This window comes from Phyllopteryx taeniolatus, chromosome 11, assembly GCF_024500385.1.
Source record: "Phyllopteryx taeniolatus isolate TA_2022b chromosome 11, UOR_Ptae_1.2, whole genome shotgun sequence".
NCBI classification, from domain to species: Eukaryota; Metazoa; Chordata; class Actinopteri; order Syngnathiformes; family Syngnathidae; genus Phyllopteryx; species Phyllopteryx taeniolatus.
The window spans coordinates 10986243-11011547 of NC_084512.1; the positions used below are offsets into that span (position 1 = coordinate 10986243).

The 25305-nt window shown below is 42.2% G+C and overlaps 1 protein-coding gene and 3 non-coding genes across 5 annotated transcripts in view; all 4 read left to right on the top strand.

Moving 5' to 3' along the window:
• Positions 1 to 19299, top strand: part of arid4b (AT-rich interaction domain 4B) — a 67048-nt gene extending 47749 nt beyond the window's left edge. Inside the window, exons 10-24 of one of the 2 annotated variants that reach the window (XM_061789017.1) lie at positions 2773 to 2849; positions 3372 to 3520; positions 3605 to 3677; positions 4672 to 4766; positions 4877 to 4974; positions 5101 to 5299; positions 5398 to 5663; positions 7816 to 7998; positions 8860 to 8944; positions 9022 to 9232; positions 9310 to 10518; positions 10639 to 10749; positions 10872 to 11096; positions 11849 to 11995; positions 15698 to 19299. In XM_061789017.1, the coding sequence (XP_061645001.1) occupies positions 2773 to 2849; positions 3372 to 3520; positions 3605 to 3677; positions 4672 to 4766; positions 4877 to 4974; positions 5101 to 5299; positions 5398 to 5663; positions 7816 to 7998; positions 8860 to 8944; positions 9022 to 9232; positions 9310 to 10518; positions 10639 to 10749; positions 10872 to 11096; positions 11849 to 11995; positions 15698 to 15849 (3280 nt within the window). In that variant the 3' untranslated portion in view covers positions 15850 to 19299. The remainder of the gene's footprint in view (positions 1 to 2772; positions 2850 to 3371; positions 3521 to 3604; positions 3678 to 4671; positions 4767 to 4876; positions 4975 to 5100; positions 5300 to 5397; positions 5664 to 7815; positions 7999 to 8859; positions 8945 to 9021; positions 9233 to 9309; positions 10519 to 10638; positions 10750 to 10871; positions 11097 to 11848; positions 11996 to 15697) is intronic. The other variant, XM_061789018.1, reaches the window with a different exon arrangement.
• A 1777-nt stretch (positions 19300 to 21076) lies between these two features.
• LOC133486286 (small nucleolar RNA SNORA14) lies at positions 21077 to 21212 on the top strand. Its single transcript, XR_009790983.1, has one exon. It is a non-coding gene; the product is annotated as a small nucleolar RNA SNORA14 (small nucleolar RNA).
• Positions 21213 to 21935: 723 nt separating this feature from the next.
• On the top strand, positions 21936 to 22071 carry LOC133486287 (small nucleolar RNA SNORA14). The gene has a single exon (XR_009790984.1). It is a non-coding gene; the product is annotated as a small nucleolar RNA SNORA14 (small nucleolar RNA).
• Positions 22072 to 22787: 716 nt separating this feature from the next.
• LOC133486288 (small nucleolar RNA SNORA14) lies at positions 22788 to 22923 on the top strand. The gene has a single exon (XR_009790985.1). It is a non-coding gene; the product is annotated as a small nucleolar RNA SNORA14 (small nucleolar RNA).
• The last annotated feature ends 2382 nt before the right edge of the window (positions 22924 to 25305 follow it).

Below are 25305 nucleotides of genomic sequence, written 5' to 3' on the forward strand. Positions count from 1 at the left end.
CGCGTTGTGGGGGCCTCCGGTTTTGTTCCGGGTGTTGTGCTTGGGCAAGTGGTCATTGATTTTGGCAGGGTCGGGGCGCGTTTTTTTTTTTTTGCCTCTGCCGCCGTTGGGGGCGGGCGCGTCTTCTTGCACGCTCTTCTCCGTTGGTTCTCGCGGGTTCTTTGTTGGTTCTCGCCGCTTCGGTCCCAGTTGCGGTCGATTCTCGATGCCCAGCCCTACTCATGACCGCCGCTTAGCTATGACCGTTTCATATATTTTTTATTTGTTTATTTTTTGGGGGTGGTGGCTGGCGACTGCGCTGGGCCCTGTTGGTGGCACAGATTGACTAACATGCATGCGATTTTGTGTTCATTTACTAAAAAGTTCAACAGAAACGATAGACTTTAATTATTTGTGCTAGGATCACTAATTACAACACAGGTTATACTAACATATCAACTCACAGGTTCTTACAGGTGTTTAGACACTAAAAAAGAATCAGACTGCGCCACTCGCCAGTAACACTGCCTTGCTCATTTTCCCACATCCTATCCTTCTCTGTCCTCTCTTATCTGGTTCTCTTGATTAGTTATTGCATGTCATCACTGGGTGTGTGTCAATCCCCCCCAACCCCAATCTACAAATAACTGTTGTAATGTTACTTATGTTCAAATAAGACTGTCTCACTATTGTTCTGGTGTGGTTTTCACCCCTTGTCCCCCTGTCCACTCTGTGCCTCTGTCTGTCCCCCCCTAAAACCCTTTTCTGTCCGGCTGCATTTTCAATAAACATCAGAATAATTAAAAATTAAAAAATAAACAGGGAGTATTTCAAACTCCCCTGTTGCACAGCAAAACTGTTCCAGCACAAAGGCCTACAGATCCACCATTCTGCAAGGCCATGCAGCTGAACAGGACAGGTTATTAAAGAAGAAGAAAAAAAGAAAAAAATAGATGTGGTGGCAGATGCAATTACTGTCTTGTTTACGAGTTTGTGTTTACTCTGTAAATGAACTAAGATGCCCCTGGGTAATTTTCTTGAAGCTTACAAAAATTGTGACAGGGTTTCCAGACTGGTGTTTCCTCACTGCTACTTAACTTGAATTCCATTGTTCAGAGAGCAGTGAGTCTCCTTATCTCAGGGTTTACATCTGCAACCCACAATACACCTACTGTGTAAGTCATCAGCTAATAATTATAGCACAGAAAGTGTGAAAAGACCTCTTATCGTGTGTCTTGCTGTTAATAGTCAGGTGAAGGGTAGAGCCGATTAGAGGGAAGATAAATCACAGATGAAATGCCGGTTTTATTCTTGTCAGGTATTATTACACTGCACACACAGTAGCTGTTCTACTTACTGTCGCTATTAGATTTTACCCACTGAAATCTGTGCAGTGTATCAAGGGCTGGATTCCAGAAATAATAATGTCAGATGACGAAAAATCTATCTCTGTATTAACGAGATCTTCAAGGGTTTTTTTTCCCTTCCAATCTGCCTGCTTTAACGTGGAAGGAATAACAAGATAAAAGAGGTGATCATGATTGTGTCTCCTTATTACCATGGAGGAAAAATTTTGAGCTGCCAGGCACATGTCTTTGTTTTGTCATGTTTACATCTTGATTTGCTCAGTATTTTTGTTCCTCATTGTTTATTTGGTGTGCAGAGAGCCATTTGTTAAACCAAGCAAAATATTTGCACCTGTTGATGCACCCCATATTTCCTTTATAATAAACCGCAGTTGATAGCATAAGAATCCACGCATTCACCCTGTTTTCACACATTCACCAATGTTTGCACTTTAAAAAAAAAAATGTAATCATATAAACAAGCCTCTTCTCATCTATTATTTGAGAGTGGCAAGCAAAATATTTGCACCTGTTGATGCACCCCATATTTCCTTTATAATAAACTGCAGTTGATAGCATAAGAATCCACGCATTCACCCTGTTTTCACACATTCACCAATGTTTGCACTTTTAAAAAAAATATGTAATCATATAAACAAGCCTCTTCTCATCTATTATTTGAGAGTGGTGCTAACTGAGTGTCGTCTGTGTGCACTATTTGCTGATGAGAGTTTACATGCATAGTCACTGATGGTATAGTGGTACACTCGCCTGTCATTGGTGCGGGCAGCGTGGGTTCAGTTCCCACTCAGTGACTGTGTGAATGTGAGTGTGAATGCTTGTCTGTGTCTATATGCGCCCTGCGACTGACTGGCGACCAGTTCAGGGTGTAGTCCGCCGTTCACCCGAAGTCAGCTGGGATAGGCTCCAGCGCCCTGCGACCTTAACGAGGACAAGCGGTGTTGAAAATGGATAGATGGATGGAGTTTACATGCATAATCCTGATGACCTCTTCAATGCAACTCATAGGTCAATGTGTGGAGCGACTTCCCTTGAGAGTTTGGGATCCTTGGCGATAAATGTGCCTTTCAGAAACAATGGCTTTTGAAAATATTTGTGGGGAAAGCCAGGTCACACAAGCAGAGGGCAGATGAGGGGGTTTCACAGAGTGGTTATTCTTAGTTTGTCAGATTATTACCTTAATAACTGTGGGAGTAAGACTTATTCCCTTTGTTTGGTAGGCTAACTTACTGTGCTAGTTAATTTGACAAAAATGCCACTGACTTGGCCAATTGCAATACATGCACTACTTTGTGTTTTTACAAGGTAGTATATACATTGTTTTATATGTAGTTTATCGCTGTTCTTGTTGCGCAAAAGGTGCTTAGATTTTTGGTTGCTCGTCTCTGAGTCATGGAGCTGCTAATCAGCATCACTTCTTTTGCAGTTACATGGTGCTACGGAAGGATGTTCGAGAAATTGACACAGATTGTCCCCCTAAAGCAGATGCAGGGCTGAAGCCAGGTGAGTTTAATTTCGTTGTAATATACTCAAGATGAGGCCTTCAGTCAAAAACATTTGTGTGATGATGTGTTTTTGCGCATTAGCAGCAGATGTTCAGTGTGGGTTGTGGATAAAGTATTTTTTTCAATGCTCCCAAGACTTTTTATTAATACCATTATTTCTGATGCTGCGGGGCCGCTCTGTTATAGAGTAGGTTGCGTTCCAGGTAGTTGCATCACATCTGTGCTATCTGTCTGCTTAATAAATGTGTAAAACAAGCATCTGCCAATGTGGTTTGATGCTGCTTACTCCCACTTGTGACGTGTGGCAGAATTATTCCACTGTGCAATATATTCTCAAACTATATTTTGCTGTTCAATGACCTTATTAATGGTGCACTTTTTGTGGTTAAATAAGCCACAAAACCAAACACACTCATGAAAAAAAAAGTGAAATTAAGGCTGAGAAAATGTGCTGAATTTTGTTCACATTTCATTTGCTGATACAAAGAACAATCTACCAATTCATGCGTGTGTTGAACAGCGCTGGATGCAGCCTTGGAGTTCCAGCAGCAGTTGGTCATTCCCAGCACCTGGAAGACTGAAGTGAAAGAGGAAAGCTCAGGCAGTGAGGTGGATGATGATGATGAAGAGGAGGAACAAGAAGAAGATGCCAGTGGGGAAGAAGAAGAGGTAAAGCCTGAGTCACTGTCACACTTGTTTCTTCACAAACTTAAAGTGCAATCAGCCTCAAACAGTGTGGTCTCCTGACTTTAGGAGGAAGTGGAGCCATATCCCGAAGAGAGGGACAACTTTCTTCAGCAGCTCTACAAGTTCATGGAAGACAGAAGTAAGCTAATATTAAAAGAATGTAACAATTGGAGATTACTTTTATTTTACATGGTCAGGGACATAAAAAAGAAATCTGATGAATCAAAAAGCACAAATTAATATTTTATTTTAATTTATTATCTGTGTTCCTAGAACCCCTGCTTCGTTGTTACATGTTGTAAACCCCCTTTTTAATTAGAATAATAAAGTCACTTCTACTTGTCTTTCAGCAAATGTGGCTCATAGTGGAGGAGTGTGTCTTTATATGGGACATATTTATACTTAAAGAAATAACAGTTTATTTAGTAAATGCAGCACAAAGTAAAAACCCTTGACTTTACTGTTTGTATGTTACTCTAGTGCAGTGCATCTTAACCTGGGTTGATGGCCTTGAGTCAGTCTCAGGGGTTTAGTACAGATCAAGACACACAGTCTGTTTCTGTGTGTCCATTCAGTTCACCCCACTTGTATGATTCATGATAACTGTTCAGAACAACAGTGCTCTTGGCCTTTTGCTGTCACCAAGTGGTAGAAAGCCTTTGAGATACTCGAAACTGTTTGTTACGCTGTATCTTTGCGATCAAACCTTTTTGATGATGGTAGACATAAAAACAAAAAAAAAAGGAACACACTTTGTTGCAAAAATTTTATGAGCGTGGCACATGCCAAGGTGAAGCCGAGCATTCCTGAACTTATCGCTTTAAGACAACACCAAAAGCTATATTGATTTGCAGCAACTATCCATTCACTTACTGTAGTTTTTTAAGCGAAATGTGTGATTAGTTTGTTTTGTTCATTAAACACAGTGATTTTGTGTGCAACTAATGCATGGTTCATTTTGTGCACTGCTATAATATGTACCTGTTTAAAAATTTTTCGTGTATTTTTCCAATTACGAAGGATTCGGTGAATGCGTGTATGAAACCTGCAGGCTTTAGTACTTCCAACAAGGTTAAGAACTGCTGCTCTAGTGTTCGCTCACAATTTGATATGTCCTTTAAATCTGCTCCCAGGAACACCCATCAACAAGCGGCCAGTTCTGGGTTACCGGAATCTCAACCTGTTCAAGCTCTATAGGCTAGTGAACAAGCTGGGAGGCTTTGACAATGTGAGGGCCACGGTGACCGCATTGACTCTTTATTGTAGTTAGATCTCGGTAATTGTTCTCTTGTGGGCTAAATCCAGATATACCCTCTGATCTCTGCAATTTTTACACAGATTGAAAGTGGCGCCATTTGGAAGCAAATCTACCAGAACCTCGGAATCCCTGTGCTCAATTCAGCTGCTGGCTACAATGTCAAATGCGCTTACCGCAAGTATGTACAAGTGCTGCATCCATGACTGCGGGCCAAATGCTGCTTGTTTCTTCTATGTGCTCAGTAGTTTTTCACTAGTTTTACGACAAACTCTTTGCATGTGACAAGAATTGTGCTTTCATGCAGGTACCTATACGGCTTTGAAGAATACTGCACTTCCACTGCCATCACATTCAAGATGGACCTCCCTTTGAAGCAGGCCCCCAAGGGAGAGGTGGTGTCTGTGGGTGAGGGAGGAAACACAACCACCACATATACCAGCCAAGAAGAGCAGAAAGACCATGGAAATGGAAAGCCAATCAGCACACAAACTGTAGTCTGCAAGGTGCATTCACACTTGGGAATGTGTTCCAAATGCACACATACGATAGTCATATTTCCTATAACAATTGCTTTTATATTAAAAGCATCCCTCTCCCTCAGGAGGATAAACCTGAATTGGATCTAAACAAAAGTGACTGCGGTACTTCAAAAGCTGAGGAAAAGGACAGTAATGGAAACAACAACAACGATGAGGAGGAGGAGGAGGAGGAGGAGGAGGAGGGGGAAGAGGAGGAAGACAATAGCCCCCACACAGGCAATAGCCCCCACACAGGAGACGCAGATGAAGGCTCTTCAACATCTCACCTCAGAGCCGAGAGCATGAAACAGGAGCATGATGAGGACCGGGAGAGCAAGGACAACTCTGGGTAGGTGGTTTTAAGGGATGACTCCTCAAGCAGGTTTATTAAAAATAGCACAAACACTGTGGGTGGAATGGTGTCACTGTTCAATTACGTCCTTCGAAATATTAGCAATTTGCTTTTGATAATGACCACAGTCCATGACCAACAGGTGTCTTCCCTTGGTGGCATAACCTGAAGCCATCATCCAGACCTTTTATAGCACTAATTCCCAGTATATCCCCAATCCACCTAGACGTGCAAACCAGTACAGAGAGGAAGGCTTCCCTCTCTTCGTGTAACGAAGCTCTTACTCACTGTGCTTTTATTATTAGTCATGCCTTAGTCTGCATCAGCTGGCAAAGGCATCGTTGAGCAGCAAAGCCTGACTAGTACCTTTCACCTGGCATGTGACACACTGTGCTTTATCGCTCTCTTACTGTACTGTCTATCTCTTGCCTCATGCGCTCGACAAACAACACAGCCTCTTGACTTCCACCCTGCCCTGATATAGACAAAGCTAGTTATCCTCACTTCTCTCTTCCCCTCTCTATCTCATATTCAGCTTTATTAAATGTTCAGTGTGAATGTGTGTGAGTGTGATTGTTGTCGCTGACGCTGTAGACCGCTAGACACAAGGTCATTAACATGAGTTTGTTAGGTGCCTTTTGTTGAAAGGCTTCTAAGATGAGGCACTGCAGTTGAGGCCTGACGTGGTTGTTCACCTCATACGTGGGGCTTTGTCGAGGCTTTGCAGAGCATTAAGTTCCATTGCCACAAACTTCTGTTTACTTATTTTTAATAAACTGCCTGTTCAGTCATTGTATTGCAATGCATTATGACTCAAAAATAAGATGTCATGATGTTTTCATTGTACATTTTATTATCCATGATTGTGCTGATTTGTCACCTTCCTTAATGGGGAACTGTATGATCCTTTTTGTATGTATGTGTGGGGGCGGGGGTTCAGCAGTCTTATTTATATTATATTATATTATATTACATTAAATTATATTCCCAAAATGGAAAGTGACGAGGTTGACCTTTTCTAACTACATTAGATAGGTTATAGGAAAAATCTACTCTAAAACCTATTCTTAATATATAATATTAACATGTTAACATATACCTGTAACTGATTCGTGATCACAAGATCCTTGTTTGACAGGCCTGTTGAATTGATTCTGTTCCGTTTTTACAGGGAACTACTTTTTCTTGAAAATGATTGGTGTACAGCCTTGAATTATTGTGCGTTGTTATGCACACATTAAAGTCAATGGAACAAGAGGCCGCTTCTTTTTTTAAGTTGCAATGTTTTGTTTCCCCTGTCAATAGTTTAACAACCCACTTATTGTCTGAGCAGTTATTCATTTGATTTTCAAAGTAGAGAAAAATACCCAACAATCACAATATTAACGGGACCAAATGCTGCTATCAAATGTTAGAAAGTGTGTTGTAGTATTTTTTTTTTTCCTGGTTATAATAATATTGAGTTCTGTATTTAAAGAATCTAAGCAGCTTCTTTGGTTGTACCACTTGCTGCACAGATTAGTACTTCTTAATTGTGCCATGTTGAAAATCAGCTTCGAGTAGCCATCATTCACTCCGAGGACTGTGTGGAGAGTTGTCAGAGCTGCTTTTCATCGCAGCTAACTAAATTGAATATTGCAGTTATGCTTCAGGTTGCTGTACTGCCTGCCAAGTCGTGCTTTGCTGTGCTAACCTGCGGCCCTTGAGGCCCCTGTGGCCCCTGCGTCATAGCCACTTAACCAGCACTCCTCCTTCGCTGCCAGTAGACCCTCCAGCTTTGACGGTTCTTGACTGTTTCTCACTCGCGCCTCCTTGTGGCTGTTGTATTCTCTACAGCGTGTGAATGGCAATCCCAAGTGTGCTGTTTATATCTAGGGCTGGAGAGTTAGTAGTCAGGATTTTCCATGAATGAAGTATTATTTTTGCAACACTTAGTGCTGTTGTTTGGAAGGTTTATCACATATTATTCAGTCAGTTGATGTACAGTACAGTAGATGAGGGATGGGCAGTTTATGAGACCTCTTAATTGGATAGAATAGCGACAGAAGGTTTGATGATAGCATGCAGTAAGGTGGGAGGGTGTGTGGGATTCTGTGGTTTTCTCTGGAGCAGACTAGGGACAGGAAGTGCTGAACTGTTTTTCTTGCAGGGATGACAACAGTCAGGAGGGGGAGGAAGGGGAAGAGTTTGAGTGTTACCCCCCGGGGATGAAGGTGCAGGTGAGGTATGGGCGAGGCCGCAGTCTGAAGACGTACGAGGCCACTGTGAAAGAGGCAGACGTGGAGGGGGGAGAGGTGCTCTACCTGGTGCACTACTGTGGCTGGAACATCAGGTAAGACAGGACTTGGGGACAGTCACCTAACTTATATATTCACCCTGAAACAAAATCACATATTAACCTTAAAATTGGCCTGTGGGATTACCACTTCATGGATATCCCTGCAGCAGTGATTAATGCACTCCTCCTCACAATTCTGCTTCATCTGATCTTGTCTCTTGGTCAGAGCTCACTGAGCCCTCTAGTGGCAGAAACAGAATTGGGCACGGGGTTGATGTGCAACCTTCCTCAGCTCCTCTTAGCCAGTTGTGATTGAACCCCCTGTCTGTCCACCCCCCAGCTGTCTGAATGGACATGCTGAACTGATCTGTTTCGTGCTTGGATTGGCCATGCAGTGGTCCTCGTCAAATTCCTGTAGATCTGCAATATTGAGTTTGGCTAACCTCAGAGAGGCCAAGCAAAGTTGCTGTTACACTCACCTCTAGCTTCCCCCCCTCCCTAGTGGGCTAGGGTTAATGCAGTGTCAACTAGCGCGTTAGGGCAACTAGCAAAAAACACATTTCATTGTCTCGTTGTTGTGTGATCCTGTGGTTATCTAACGACAATGGGCTTTTTTCTGCATTGTGTATGTGTGTGATGTGAGACTTTTCATTCTTGTCATATGACCCAAATAGCACCTTCTGTTCTGTTGGTTGTGGTGGTTGGTGTAAATATGTTTCTCTCCTCATCGTAAGGCTTTGTCTTCAACACCATTGGATGTATTTCTTTGTGCTCAATGCTTATTGTATCACAGCAATGTTTCAGGCCAGACAGCGGAGGTGGCTGTGTGGTGGGTGGTGGTGTGATATTTTATAAAGCTCCTCTCTAGGATCTGCTTGATGAAAACTGTCCTTTATGTTTTTACTTGCTGTTTAGATATGATGAATGGATCAAAGCAGACAAGATTGTTCGCCCAGCCAATAAGAATGTACCAAAAATAAAGCACCGTAAAAAAATAAAGGTACGACTTTGCATAGATTTTTACTTTTTGGCTGGATGACATGAAGTAGAAAGCTGACTTTTATTTAATTCTAACAGAACAAAGATGAGCGGGAGCGAGACCGGTTGGAGAGGCTCAATGACAGAGAAGTCCTTGGTCCTTCAACCAACAATAATCGTGTCCCTCGCTCAAAGTGTGACCTTAGTCAGGATGTCTTTTCCAAGCTGGATCAGGCTAAGGACCAAGGGACTCAGCAGCAATCTCCAGCCAACTCGATAGAGATTACGTCCATCCTCAACGGTCTGCAAGGTAGCACCACTATGAATTCAAAACTTCTTCTGTCTCAAGAGTATATGATAACACAAACCTTTTCTTCTTCATCCCAGCCTCTGAATTGTCCTCAGACGAAAGTGACAATGAGGGTAATGGAGAGCGTAATATACAAGACCGCGATGCTTGCAGAGATGTAAAGGGCTCATCTGAGCTTCAGAAATCCTCAGAACGGAGTGCGAGTGGTACGCCACTGAATGAATCCAAACTTTGTGCAGTCTCAGGGAAGAACCAGGAGATAATCAGCGGGGAAGTAGGGAAGCGTAAACTGGATTTGATTGGGGAGGGAGGCACCAGGAAGAGGAAATCTGAAGGAGCAGCAGAGAGGACTCCGAAAAACCAGTCCAAAGCAAAAAGGGCCACAAGGAGTGCAGACTGGTTGCCTGCAGGCTCTTCCAGGAAGTTGGAGGAGAGGAGTGCTGGTCCCATGGAAGAGAGAGGAGCCTCATCCAGCAGCAGTTCAGATGACGAGGGAGCAGCACGTTCTGGTTCCCAGGCTGAGTGCAGTGAACGAGGCCACTCAAAAACCAAAGGTTCCCCTTCCAAGAAGTACAATGGGACAAAGGAGAAGAGCAAATCCAGCAGACAAGCAGGGTTCTGGGACATTCCTGAAAAGAGAGCCAAGCTGTCTGGGAATGGAGAGGATAAGCCGGGTGTGCGGTCTAAAGGCCAAAAAGACGTGTGGTCCAGCATTCAAGCGCAGTGGCCAAAGAAGACTCTTAAAGAGTTATTTTCTGATTCAGACACAGAGGCTGCTAATTCTCCTCCTCCACCTGTACCCTCCAGCCTGGAAGATACAAGCGTTGAGCAGGAAGCAGGACCTGAGGACGATGCCTCGGAAGAGCACATGGATAATAACAAACTGCCAGAGTTCCCCAGCAGTGGCAGTAACTCGGTACTCAACACACCACCCACCACACCAGAGTCCCCCTCAGGTAGAGGCAGTGCTTTGGAAGACTCCGGCCAAGCACCGCCGCCTTCCCCACCGGCACCACCCACACCCCCTGGTCCGCTTCCAGTGTCAGCTTCTGCAGGTGTCCTGCCTGGGCTGGTACAGGAGGAAGTGGCATGCCGGCGCAGCGAGAGTGACAGTAGCACAGTAGAAGTGGAGAGTCTGGGTGGGGAGCTGCCAGACCTTCCTCAGATTGGAGGGGCAGGCTCCCCACCAAAAGTGTTTGACGCCCCGCTCTCGTCCAACAGCAGCAGCAACTGCAGCCTGGAGATGAGCAGCAGCAGCCAGCATGAGAGCGAGCAGAAGTCCAAAGGTACAAACTGCTAATGTGCTTCATATAAAGCATACCTTTTGCTGATGCAGTTGTAAATACTCAAGTACAAGCCCTTCAGCCTGCACATGCCCTCGTTTTTTATGCACTTTGTCATTGCAGCATCTGTGAGTCAGAAACGGCAGAAAGAATCACAGACATGCGGAGTATCAAAGAAACACAAGCCAAACCGCAAGAGCCTTGGTGTGCCTCCCAAAAAGAATAGGAAAACAGGTATACAGACCTTGACACAGACTAGCTAAAATCAAGTCCCTTTTACGATACTGTACAGTACTTAACCTATACCCATAATGTCAGGTGGAGTGGAACTCAGACTTTGTTCTTTTATCCTTCAGCCAACAGCAGTGACAGTGAAGACCAGTCTTTTGTGGAAGGCTCTGCCAAACCAGCCGCCACCAAAAATGACACATCGGACATCAAGGTTGCAGTTTCGCCGAAGTGTCGCGGCCGATCTCCCCCGTCAAGCCATAAGTACCACAAGCAGGGTGACGCCGAGCACTCGCAGCACCGGGAACACCATGGAAGATCGCCACGGGTTTACAAGTGGAGCTTCCAGATGTGTAAGTGTGGCCAAGACCATGAATCGACTCCTCTTAAAACATTCTGAAGGCCAGCTAACCCTCATTGACTGCATTGTTATCCATCCATCCATCGATTTTCTGTACCTCTTATCCTCACTAGGGTCGCGGGCGGGCTGGAGCCTATCCCAGCTATCTTCGGGCGAGAGGCGGGGTACACCCTGCACTAGTCGCCAGCCAATCGCAGGGCTTATATGTGCCCTGCAAACAACCAATTACACTCACATTCACACCTACAGGCAATTCAGTGTCTTCAATCAACCTACCACGCATGTTTTTGGGATGTGGGAGGAAACCGGAGTACCCAGAGAAAACGCACGCAGGCACGGGGAGAACATGCAAACTCCACACAGGCGAGGCCAGGATTTGAACCCCGGTCCTCAGAACTGTGAGGCAGATGTGCTAACCAGCCGCTCGCCGTTCCGGTTTCGTCCCGCATCCCAAAAACATGCATGGTAGGTTGATTGAAGGCTCTAAATTGCCCGTAGGTATGGGGTTGTTTGTTTATATGTGCCCTGCGATTGGCTGGCGACCAGTTCAGGGTGTACCCCACCTATCGCCCAAAGATAGCTGGGATAGGCTCCAGCATGCCCGCGACCCTAGATAAGCGGTACAGAAAATGGATGGGATGGATGGAAATATATATTATCATGGATGATAACTAATTTCCCTAATTGTTAGCTTCATTTATTTTTGATTAATGATTCTGATGATTGATTGATGATTACCACCAGCTGACCTGGAGAAAATGAGCAGTCTGGAGAGGATCTCATTCCTTCAGGATAAGCTTCAGGACATCAGGAACCACTACCTCTCCCTCAAGTCTGAGGTTGCCTCCATCGACAGACGGCGAAAGCGCATGAAGAAAAAGGAACTGGAAAGTGAGTTAGTCCCCTGTGATTAATTAATTTTGAAAATTTCATTTACATTAATCACCTGGGATATTCAGTTTAAAGGGGTCAGTGTCTTGTGTTTTCGCCCTGGGCAATTTGGGGCTTTAGCTCAAGAAGTTACTGTAACTGGTATCTTGCTAACAACCAATCCCTACCTCCACATTTTATTCATATACAGTATCTATATATCTAATCAAACCCGTGATCCACAAATCACAGCACATCAAAATCATACTTCAAAGGATATTTACTCATTTATTTTCACAATTTAAAACCGTTCCAAGGTGTATTAATAACATGAATCTGACATGTGTTCTTTAAAATAGTCCAAGGATCAAGAAATGTAGTACACTTTATTGAGTCTGTCTTGTCTCGTGGAAATTAGCCTGTTTTTCCGTTCTTTTTTACTCAGTCTCAAATCATATTCTGTTGGGCCAATGGCGTGTCTGGCTTTCGTTATGGGGGCGGGGCCTTTCTACTTGCAGGGCGAAAAATCGAGTGCCCATAGAGACAAGAAAATTATTTCATACACTGTACTGTGTAACGCATGAATGAATCACCAAACACAAATAGCTGCCACTGCATCGACAGTTTTACCAAACAGTTTAGTATTTGCCAATTATAAGAGGGGCAGTCAGAAAGTAATAGGCCCAATTTAATTTACATACTTGCAAATCAGTCGCCTTTCTGCGTTTTCATTTTGAGCTCAAAATAGGCCATTTATGTGAATTGTATAGATCCGATTAGTGGCTGTCATCATAGGCTGTTTCGTAGTCTTTGAACGCTGGCAGCTAGCGGTAACGGTACGTTTACTTCGTTACAATGATCTAAATGTCGCTCGCTACTTTTATTGATCAATTATTGCTTATCTATCAACTATTTTGTGCGTGAGACTTTCACTTCCGCATTGTGCGCTGATTGCGTCAATCGAATTTCAGCGCGGCTTGTGTTTACATTTAGACAAGCGAAAACAGCAGTTTTCATGTATTGGAGTACTGTAATTTCTCGTGTATAATGCGCACCCATGTATAATACGCACCCCCAATGTGGACCTCAAAATTCTGGAAAACCATTCTACCTATGTATAACGCAAATTTGAAAACACACAGTTGTGCTCATATGTTTGATTACCCAGGCAGAATTTGTAAGATGTGTACAATTCTTTAAAGAAAACATGAAGGACCAGGCGAAACACATTTAATTTTATTTTAATGGGATTAAAATTAAACGGTCAAGCATTTCCGAAAAGCATTATTATTAAACAAAACATAACCATAAAGAAATTAATGATGGTTGTTGTTCAGTCAGTCTTATTTTAAAAAAACTATATTTTACTAATTCTGCCAGGGTATGTAAATTTATGAGCACAACTGAACATATATGCAGTCATACTTACCCCTGTCATATTGGAATGAAAGTGTAGGCTACACATTTTTTATAACCACTAGGTGGCGGTGGCATTTTGGAATGAAAGTGTCCAGCTTTTTCATAACGACTAGATGGCGGCAGTTTTTTTCCATTTGCCCCTATACCTATGTATAATGCGCACTATTGACTTTTGACAATTTCTGGGGGAGAAAAAATGCACCCCCTCCTGGAAGCAGTCACCTTATTGTGGTGGAGGAGTTTGTGTGTCCCAATGATCCTAGGAACTAAGTTGTCTGGGGCTTCATGCCCTTGGTAGGGTCACCCTTGGCAAACAGGTCCTAGGTGAGGGACCAGACAAAGCACGGCTCAAAGACTCCTATGATGAAAAATATAAGGGGATTGAGGTTTCCCTTGCCCGGACGCGGGTCACCGGGGGGGGGGGGGGGGGGGGGGGCCCTCTGGAGCCAGGCCTGGAGGTGGGGCTCGAAGGCGAGCACCTGGTGGCCGGGCCTGCACCCATGGGGCCCGGCCGGACACAGCCCGAAAGGGTAACGTGGGTCCCACTTCCCATGGGCTCACCACCAGTGGGAGGGGCCATAGGGGTCGGGTGCTTTGCGAGCTGGGCAGTGGCTGAAGGCAGGGACCTTGGCGATCCGATCCCCAGCTACAGAAGCTGGCTCTAGGGACGTGGAAGTCGGACTCGTTTCCAGTGAGGGTTGGACTCCGCCAAGACTGGCCTTTGTCACCAATTATTTATTTATACACCAAGTAATTATTTCACTGTGTACTTTTTACTCTTAACCAAGTATTTTTTGGGAGGACTACTTTTTGAGTAGTCACATTATTGTCATTTAACAGTACTCTTACTTGAGTACAATATTTGGCTACTCTACCCACCTCTGGAGCGGATATCCTCGATTGCTACTCTTACGTTTAAGCAACATTTCTGCTCATCAGATCAGCCAGTGTATTTGTTGCACTGGTCTTTTGTATTTTCACGTTGATGGGGTTGGGGGTCGTGGCCCTGGTTGTGGATCCAGTGAAACAGCGAAGCACACATAACATCGGCAACAAGAGCTGTTCCTCTAGTACATTTTGTATTAATTAGGAAACGGCCCTACAGTTATCTAATTAGTTTACGGATGTTAATGTTAAATGTATTAAGCGACGGAGCAACGTTAGGTATTATGTCACAAAAATCGAATGAACTAACTTCATATTCAGAAATGGCCAATAAAAACACAAAAATATTGTACTTAATATTTTCCTGGAGGATGCATTTGCGATTAGCCTTTGAAGTTGGTAATAGTGAAAATGAAGTGAAATAGACAAAGATTTTAGTCAATTATTTTCCAGAATGAGTGCTAAAAGAGGAGGATGCTATTCATGTGGCACAGCTTGAAGCAGGCATCAGGTGCAGGTGGAGATGTGCCTGGGTCAAGTTGGAGGCCAAAACAAAAAAGCAAAGAAATGAGGCAAATTAAATTTTAATCTTAAATTTGTACATCAACATGTACTTGAGCGGTGTAAATAAATGTTTTTCTGCGTAAAGGAAAATGTGTTGATTTTGCCTTCCAGATTGTTTAATTTATGTTAAAATTTTAAAATTATTCTCTGCGGGGGCCCGGGGGATACCACCAAACCCCCCTACAATAATTTTTTTTGGGGGGGGGGTTTGTCACCCTTCTCATGCCTTTGGTGTTTGCATGTCTGAATTTAACCTACTGATAATTATTTTCCCCCATAAATTTGTTGTTTTAAATAATTGTTTGAATGTTTATAAAAAAAATAAAAAAAGAAGTTTTGTTTCAACCTTTCCTCCTCCTGTCAGCAATTTTGTAAATGATGCCATTGTTAGATACCCGTCAGAATCAGAGAGCTGTGATTGAATTTGTTGCTTTGGAAGGGGAACCACTAAAGATTTTCAAAAGGTCGAAAAATGTCTATGGTGAAGCTGCAATAGGCTACATCACAGTCAAAAAGTGGGTGTCCAGGATCAAAGGCGAAGAACAAGGGCCTGCTTTTAACGACCTCCGTGATTAGCAAAGGAACGGCAGACCATCTTCAGCGGTGAATCCTGCGAATAGTGCTAGGCTAAATTTTTACCCAACAATGGGGCAGTAGTCCAGAACAGCTTGCCCATGGACATATCTTCACAAATGGGCAGATAACAAAATATTTATATGGTTGTTTAATTTCACACTTAATTAATTTTCACACTTGATGGGTGGGCAAGGAGATCCCTATCCAGTTGTGTAACAGCTATTTGAAAATCAGTTTCACATATGTATCCCTTAACCAAACCCTCTTTCTGGTCTGCAGGCACTGTGGCCGCATCCTCTTCATCATCCTCCTCTTCACCGTCCTCAAGCTCACTGACAGCAGCAGTCATGTTGACGCTGGCTGACCAACCAGTGTCTTCATCCTCCTCCTCCTCCTCACAGAACTCTGGGGTATCGGTGGAGTGCAGGTGACAGGATGTAGCAGCTAGGAGCCGCCACAATAAGCACTTAACCAGCACCCTGGGGCCACTGCCCCCATATCCTTTCCACAGGATGGACAAGTCAAGCCACAGACTGTAACGACTGGGGCACAACACCAGATCAGACACACACAAAAAACAAAACAAGAAACAAGCACTATTTTGTAATGACAACTGTTTTCTTGGCAAGCTAATGGCACTTAAGTGCACTTTTATGATGATTGAGTAGGGAGGTGGAATTTGTCTACAAAGATCCACAATTGTTTTTTGTGCTCTGCTTAATTCTAATTGAACATTTATAAGAAAACATTTTTGCAAGCAATAACTGTTTCCATTTGATAAGAAATGCATTGGTAAGGGGTGTTTTCCATTCGACTCCCTCCTGTGCTCTGTCCTCGTAGCTCAACATGGCGCTCGCTGCCTGAGCTCACTGTTTAATTGAGGAATTCAGATGAACATTGCCACATTGGCAGTAAGGGCAAACTAAATGTTTAACTTAAGCATGTTCCCTGTTCATCACCATCATAAAAAAGGCCTTCTTGTGGCTAAAACCTAATTGAAAATGTTCATATCTTCCATAGGCATGCACATGTTTGCATTGAGTCTTGGAAGGTCACTGGTAGCCACAGTGGATGGATTATGGTATGTTACTGTAGTGCCTTTTAGTTCTTTTCCATGTGGCACTTGGAGGAAGGACAGAACTTTTTCTGCTCCTCCTCTCAAATCAGAGGGTTGCCTGAAATTATATCCCTTACGAAAGACTTAAGAATGCAGTGTGAGTGAGTGAATCTCTGTGTATGTAAGGACAGTGAATGATGGATAGTGATGGCTTTTATCAGAATATGGTAATATTTAAATGTAGAACTATACTGGATCACCTGTAATCTACTACTGAATACTTATCCAGCTTGGGTATAAACCGTGCAATGATGATGAACGCAATGGTCACATTACTTCACTTCATCTGCCTTTTTTTCTTTTTGTCTCCATTTTTAACGAGTTGTCAGTCTTTTTGTCTTTGACTGAAGACTTGATGCACGTCTCCAACTGGATCATTGACTTGAAAACAGCCATAAGAGGTATTCACAGCCTAAATGAAGCTGAATCCCACGTGTAGTGTTCCGAACAGCGTGAAGTTAATTATTTTCAATGTGCTTTGTTTTTATTAAGTTTTCATAGCGTCCCCTTTACTATCATTCATATATCATATCCACTGTCACACTCCTTCTCATACTCACCCTTACCAAAAACATTTTTTCATGTACTATGACCAGAATAAAGGTAAAGATATTGTAAATGTGCATTTATATTATACAGTGATGTATATGGATACATTTTCTCCAGTGTTTCCTTTGTATAGATCCTTACTCAATGATAACCTGAAGTTACATTTTGTTTAGCACCTGTATGTAATAGTTTGCTTTTGTTTTAGATTTGTATATTGGGAGGTGTTTTGAGTCAAGCTATTTAATATCTTGCACTGTTAATAATGTACTTTTCTGTACAGACAGTTTTATGGTTTTAACTGTTGTTTGTGTAAATATTGACAGTCACAGCATGTTTGTTCTCATCCATTGTCCCCACACACTGCCTTGAAAAAGTTCATACCCCTTGAACATTTTCACATTTTGTGACCTTTCAATCACAAACCTGCATGTATTTTGTTGAGATTTTATGTGATGGACTAACACAAAGTAGCACATAATTGGGAAGTGTAACGAAAATTATAAACGGTTTTCAAATTTTTTAGCAAAAATCAATCTGAACATTGTGGTGTATATTTGTATTCAGCCCCCTGTACTAAAACCCCCTAAATGCAATCCAGTGCAATCAATTCTCTTTAGAAATCCCCAAAGTAGTAAATAAGAGTCCAGCTGTGTGTAATTTACTCTCAGTATAAATACACTTTGAAGGCCTCAGCGGTTTGTTAGAGAACACTAGTGAACAACAGCATCATGAAGACCAAGGAACTCACCAGACAGGTCAGAGAAGTTTAAATCAGGGTTATGTTATAAAAAAAAAAAAAACATGTCAGAGAGCATTCTTTAATCCATCATCCAAAAATGGAAAAAGTATGTATGGCATAACTGTAAACCTATAAAGACATGACCATCCACCTAAACTGACAGCCTGAGCGAGGAGAACACTGGTCACAGGCCAATGGTCACTCCACTACTCAGCTGGAAGAATGTGTCCACAGGACAACTAGAAGCTGCGCATGCTACAAATGTGCCTTTTATGGAAGAGCGGCAAGAAGGAAGCCATTGTTGAAAGAAAAGGCATAAGAAGTCCCGTTTGCAGTTTGCTGCAAGCCATGTAGGGGACACTGCAAACGTGGAAGAATGTGCTCTGGTCAAATGAGACCAAAGTAGAATTTTTTGGCCTAAATGCAAAGCGCTATTTGTGACGGAAAACTGACACTGCTCATCACCCTGAACACACCATCCCGACTGTGAAACGTGGTGGCAAAATCATGCTGTGGGTATGATTTTCTTTAGCACGGACAGGGAAGCTAGTCAGAGTTTATGGGAAGATGGATGACGCTAAAGACAGGACAATACTGGAAGAAAACCTGTTGGAGGCTGCAAAAGACTCTAGACTGAGAGGGGGATTCATCTTCTAGCAAGACAATGACCCTAAACCTAAAGCCAGAGCTACCATGGAATGGGTTAGATCAAGGAATATTCATGTGTTAAAATGGTCCAGGCCTAAATCCCATTGAGCGTCTGTGTCAAGACTTGGAAATTTCTCCATCCAATCTGGCTGAGCTTGAGCTCATTTGCAAAGAAGAATGGGCACAAATTTCAGTGACTAGATGTGCAAAGCTGGTAGAGACATACCCCAACAGACTTGCAGCTGCAATTGCAGTGAAAGGTGGCTCTACAAAGTATTGACGCAGGGGGGCTGAATAAAATGCACCACATTTTTCAGATTTGTATTTGCTTAAAATTTTGAAAACGATTGCATCATTTCTCTTTCACGTTACAATTAGGTGATACGAAACACACCACACCACAAAAATATTTACCTTTGTGGCTGTAAGGTGGCAAAATGTAAACAAAGTTCAAGGGGTATGAATACTTTTTCAAGGCACTGTACGTTTTCTCGTGATGAGATTTTTTTGTAGTTTGTCTATTTTCTTCTGACTGTTGTTCATTTGAATTGTTTCTTCATATATTGTTTTCCTATTTTTTTTTTTCACGTACTTTGTATTCAATTTTGCTTTCATTAGTTTGTGCTTGTAAGAGAAGAATGGTGGTTTTGAATGAGGCTTACCTATTTTCCAAACTGCATGGAAAATAGTTCGGGTCATAGACTACGATAAAGGAGCTTGTTGAAATAGTATTTATTAGGCTCATCCAATGACGGTCATTATGTAATTTATTGTAAAAATGCAAAGCAAAACCCTCTGTTTGAAATAAATGCCATAGTTTGTGAAGTATCCAGGTTAACTGTTGGTATCATTGATACCTTTTTGTTTGTTTAAATTAGTGAACGGCAAGGAAGGGCCGAATAGTAACTCTTTGCATCAACACTAAATTTTACAACTTCAATAACAACAGTCTTCTGTAAATTTTCTCAGACACAAAAAAAGATGTGTCATGTTCGACAACGTTAGGGCGTGAATGTAACGTCATAGCCGTAGAAAAAGTCTGGACAGTGACAGGTGAGGGTGCCATATTGTTACCCAGCTCGACATATGCAACGCAAATAACTATAAAAATTACTTTGTAAGGGATATTTTCCACCGAAACCTTACTATATATATATATATATATTACTATTACTAAGATGTTTTTTTTAATCAAGGCTGTCAGAAGGGGGCGGGGTGTTTGTGTGCGAGCACACCCTATTAAGAAAAGATTTAACTTTTCACATAAAATTCGTTATTCATCTCTTTCTATTACTGATGCTCGATTTGTTTATTTGATTCATATAGGATTTGCCAAATAATAAACTTCTTCAAGGGACAAGTGGCGCTCAGCCACAGGAGACGGCAGCATACGCATGGCTTTTCCGGGATGAGTGATACAGCCCACAGCCACACAACCAACTGTTTTCTACCCCCCCCCCCCCAAAAGAAAAAAGATCGCCCGAAATCCACTTTAAAAAGGCAAAAAACTGTCTGAATCTAATACGAGGCAATGCCGGGATTAGAGACAACATGGCGTCCGTTAACCATGTGACCTCAATTTAACCAATGCGGAACAGCGTGGTGAGTTCAACTCGTGTCCAGATATTCCTTTTCTGGGCGAACGTTGGTATACTGGAACTTGGTTGGTTATGAACGTGTCAATGTTAATATAACCCAATGAAATGCGATTTACGGACCCGCACTCTGGCCCCAGCCAATCAGTGACTTTGAAAGTAAAGTGTTTCGCTTAACGTCGCTTTAACTTGCTAGCTAGTTTTGCTCAGTGAGCGCTGTGTTGCTGAATTGGTTTGAGTCAGACAAGTCAGCCAAAATGGACTTCTTTTGCGGTGTGTAGAACGGTGAGACGGCGCTCTTACTTTACCTGTTGTGTTAAACCTTTATCAAATTAAATAAAAATCGAAGTAAAGCCCACGTTACAAGTGGAGGTTGAAACCACCGGGAGCACGTTACGTTACACGTGGCTCACTTGCACGTAATACTAAAGATTTGAATAATTATGTTAACAGTCGCAATGTTATTATCTTACATTTTGTTCAATTGCCTTGATCTGCAGGGTAGCGTCAGCAGGCACATCGCGACTTGGTTCGTTTTCGGTCGTTTATTTTCAAGGAAGACACTCCCTTAGGTACACACGTGGTTTAATTTAAAAAAAAAAAATAATAATTCAACAGCTGGTAATATTCTACATCTACAAATATCTTGTGTTTGTAGCGTTTCAAGTGGGATTCTTTTTAGTGGCTTGAAACTGCATTAAATTATACTTGCACGATACAATTACCAGAGTTGCAATACCTCTCTAGCAATCAAACATACATAATGCAGTCTGGTGTACCTAATATGTTGACCCAAATGGGTCATTTAATATTATCTTGAAGGGAATGTATGCGTTTTAACAGCTAAAGATGACCTGAACACAGACACTGTGTCTGGGTCAACCTCAGCAACATTTTCTCAGGTTCAAGCAGACATCCACCTCCAGGACATTTCCCACCTACCATCCTAGGATGGGCAAGGAGAGTGTATCTTAAGTGTTTCAATTTTATCATGTTTTTTAAATTTCTGCTGGCATCTTTAATAAACCCCCCAGTTGCCATCTGTGGCCTCTGGGACAAGAAAAGGTGCAAGAGCAATCTTAGAACATCCAAAACTGAGAGCCACTTTTCTGACGCTCTTGGTTATTTCACCTCTAAGACACAATTGTGATTGTTTGTTTGTTTCCAATTGAATAGTTCACTTAACCTCAATATTTACCGCAATGTTTTCAATTACACTGTATATGAGACTAGTCAGTGGCATGTAGACCTCTGCTGGGGCCATATAACAACCATTAGGATCAGCATCCAAATATACACTTTAAATACTATCAGTTTTCTGTAATTTTGCTTTCAAATGGTAAAATGTTGTTGGCTTAATCAGTCTGTTTGACAATGGTGCAGCATGAAGGTAACATTTAGATGTACTGTAGTTTGTTCATCAATGTGTCAATCTTAACCTAACCCAATCTTTGTCTGTACTGTCTGTTTTTTAATTGTTTTTACTTTTTTTAAATATACTGGTGTGTGCTGTATTACATCATACTCATTTGAGGCAACTGTGAAAAATTAATACCTCTGACAATCAAATCAAACATACAGCACACAGTACAGCCTCAAAGTCCCTAATTTTGTGACATGTTACAGTTCACTCAATCTAACATCTGTTGAATTGCATAGCTGTCTCTTATACAAGTGTTTCTCACCTGTAACAGGTAAAGATGACCTGCGCACCGACACTGTCGTGTCCTTGTGGTCAACCTCAGCAACATTTTCTTAGGTTCAAGCAGACATCCACTGCCATGTTCCCCACCTACCATCCTAGGACGGACCGGGTGAGTGGCTCTTAAACGTTGCAACCTTGTCATTTATTTTTTTTTTTTTCCAACCTGGCATCTTTAATAAACCCCCCAGTTGCCATCTGTGGCCTCTGGGACAAGAAAAGGTGCAAGAGCAATCTTAGAACATCCAAAACTGAGAGCCACTTTTCTGACGCTCTTGGTTATTTCACCTCTAAGACACAATTGTGATTGTTTGTTTGTTTCCAATTGAATAGTTCACTTAACCTCAATATTTACCGCAATGTTTTCAATTACACTGTATATGAGACTAGTCAGTGGCATGCAGACCTCTGCTGGGGCCATATAACAACCATTAGGATCAGCATCCAAATATACACTTTAAATACTATCAGTTTTCTGTAATTTTGCTTTCAAATGCTAAAATGTTGTTGGCTTAATCAGTCTGTTTGACAATGGTGCAGCATGAAGGTAACATTTAGATGTACTGTAGTTTGTTCATCAATGTGTCAATCTTAACCTAACCCAATCTTTGTCTGTACTGTCTGTTTTTTAATGTTTTTAAAAAAAAATTTAAATATACTGGTGTGTGCTGTATTACATCATACTCATTTGAGGCAACTGTGAAAAATTAATACCTCTGACAATCAAACATACAGCACACAGTACAGCCTCAAAGTCCCTAATTTTGTGACATGTTACAGTTCACTCAATCTAACATCTGTTGAATTGCATAGCTGTCTCTTATACAAGTGTTTCTCACCTGTAACAGGTAAAGATGACCTGCGCACCGACACTGTCGTGTCCTTGTGGTCAACCTCAGCAACATTTTCTTAGGTTCAAGCAGACATCCACTGCCATGTTCCCCACCTACCATCCTAGGACGGACCGGGTGAGTGGCTCTTAAACGTTGCAACCTTGTCATTTTTTTTTTTTTCCAACCTGGCATCTTTAATAAACCCCCCAGTTGCCATCTGTGGCCTCTGGGACAAGAAAAGGTGCAAGAGCAATCTTAGAACATCCAAAACTGAGAGCCACTTGTCTGATGCTCTTGGTTATTTCACCTCTAAGACAAAATTGTATGCAATGCATCTTATTGGCTTGGTTTACTGATTGTGGTGGTGAATAAGGATTGTGATGCCTTGCTTCTCTACAGTCTGTGGATGACATTTACCATTTGCATTTCAGTGTGGCATATTGAAGAGAAGAGCCCAAAGAAGGGCAGACACTGGTAAGTTCCACACCGTGTGGTAGGTAGGACTCCATGTCAAATCTCAACCCGTATCATGGATGCCATACTGTGTACAGTCCATGTGTGATATCCTCTGTTGTTGTTGGAAAAAGTTCTGTTCTTACATTAATCTCATTTAAAAAAATATATTTTTTAGAAATATATCTAAAATATGGGTGTGACGACAAAGAAATGAGACTTTTCAGGCTTTTGTTTAGCACACAGCTGTCATGCTTTCATTCTGCACTTCTTTTTCAGGCTTTTGTGTAGCCCACTGAGATGCAACTGGAGGTGGTACAAACGTGATGCAAAGAATCACGTTCAATCCATGGTTAACGTTTGTGGGGGAGACGTGACTTGTTCATGAGACCTGTGGAAAAGATGAGATGAAGGATGAAGTGTTGGAAGACAAATGAGAACATCGAGCGAGTGAACCAGGTGGTGTGTAGTGACTTAAGATTGACTGTGCGGAGGTGCCCAACCTGAACGGGGAGGACCATCTTGGTGCTGGCGTTGGGTGAGCGGAAGGTGGTCGTCAAGATGGTGCTCAAGCTTGTAGGATGACTAAAAGGAGTCTTCCGTCTTTTTTTCAAAACTTGCTGGAGAAGAGTGGGTACAATTGTGTGCCCAAACCAAAGATCAAGGTCATGCTGATAGCATTTGTTGACCAGAAGGGAGTGAGTGATCCATCAGGAGTTTGTGCCTTAAGGTCAGACAGTAATTGAGCTCTTCTACTGTAATGTCAATCGCCTCCAAGACCCTGTTCAGCAAGCTCTGTGGAGGACAATACGCCTGGCAGTTCTTGGATTGCAGCTTTCAACCACTCTATTTATTCCTCAGACCTTGCCACTGTATGACTTCTTGCTATTTCCTGGCACAAGACTACTGTCGGAACTCATTTTGTGTTTTACCACTGTGACTTAGGGTGCTGGGGGGGACCTCAAGGACTTCACCAGGTTGGTGGCAGAAGTGATTTGTAGAAGTGCATCATCTCTGGATGGGATACCTTTGTTGAAGGGTATAACGTGTAATTTTCTGTAATTTTTGCAATATTTAATTTACAAGATAATGTTTATTCTTTTTGTCGCACCTCATACATTTCTACTGGTACTCAGGCGCCCTTCCATATTCCAAAACATGCTTCTTGGGATAATTGAATATTTTAAATTGTCCATAGAAGGGAATGTGAGTGTTAATTAATTAATTTATTTATTTATTTTTAAATGTGCCCTGTGATTGACTGGTGACAAGTCCAGGATGTTAGGCTGTAGTCAGCTGGGGTAGACTCAAAAGTTCACTGGTGACTAATAATAGGTGGTATAGAAAATGGATGGCTATTGTTTTTCTACCTATAGATGGCAGTAGCAACGCACAGTAAAGCTGCTGCTCTTTCTCTTTGTAACAGGAGAGCCATTTTGCTTAAGGAGCGGAAATGTTCCTGGGGATTTCGACAGAATGCTGGAGGAGGGAGAAGCTAATGTTGGTCATCTAATTGGACCCACTTGTCTAGATACAGTGCGTTTCATTTAGCTGGGTGAACAGGGTCGTTGTGTTTTCAGTGGAAAGAGAGCATGTCCGCTGAGTGTCTCCGAATAGAGTGGTAATTATTTTCCTCTTGTCTGCAGCTGTTTTTCCTCTTAGCTCTGTCTTGACGTTGCCAGGAAACGCGAGCGAAGGGTAAACCTGTTTTCTACACTGAAAATACACTGAGGAGAGTGAAAAGTCAATGCAGGATGTTCCACTTTCCATGAGCTCATGCATACATAATGTCCTGCGCAGTCATCTGCATGCAAGCACGTGCGCTGCAGAGGTGACTGGAGTGTAGCGTTCCAATTAGAACGGAATCTGCTGGCAATCTGTCTGGAACACTTTACTCTACACAGTTTACTTCCTTTGTAAAATTTGGCCACTTATTCTGTAGACTGTTGGCTGGATAAAACTGAAGGACGCCTGGCTGGCACCTACTGCCTACCTGCCATCAACATAAAGTAAAATAAGAAATAAGCCTTCCACTGTGAATGAAAAAGAACAAAAAAAAGTTTGGCAGCATGTCACTTTCCACTGAAAATTGGAACACAAGTGCATCATTAAATTAAAATACTGTGGGAAGTTATTTCAGTAGGTCAATTCAAAATGCAAAACTCATGCTCTATAGATTCACTACACATTACAATATAATTTCAGGATTGTTTTATTTTGATGATTGCATGCAGCTAATGAAAATCCCAAA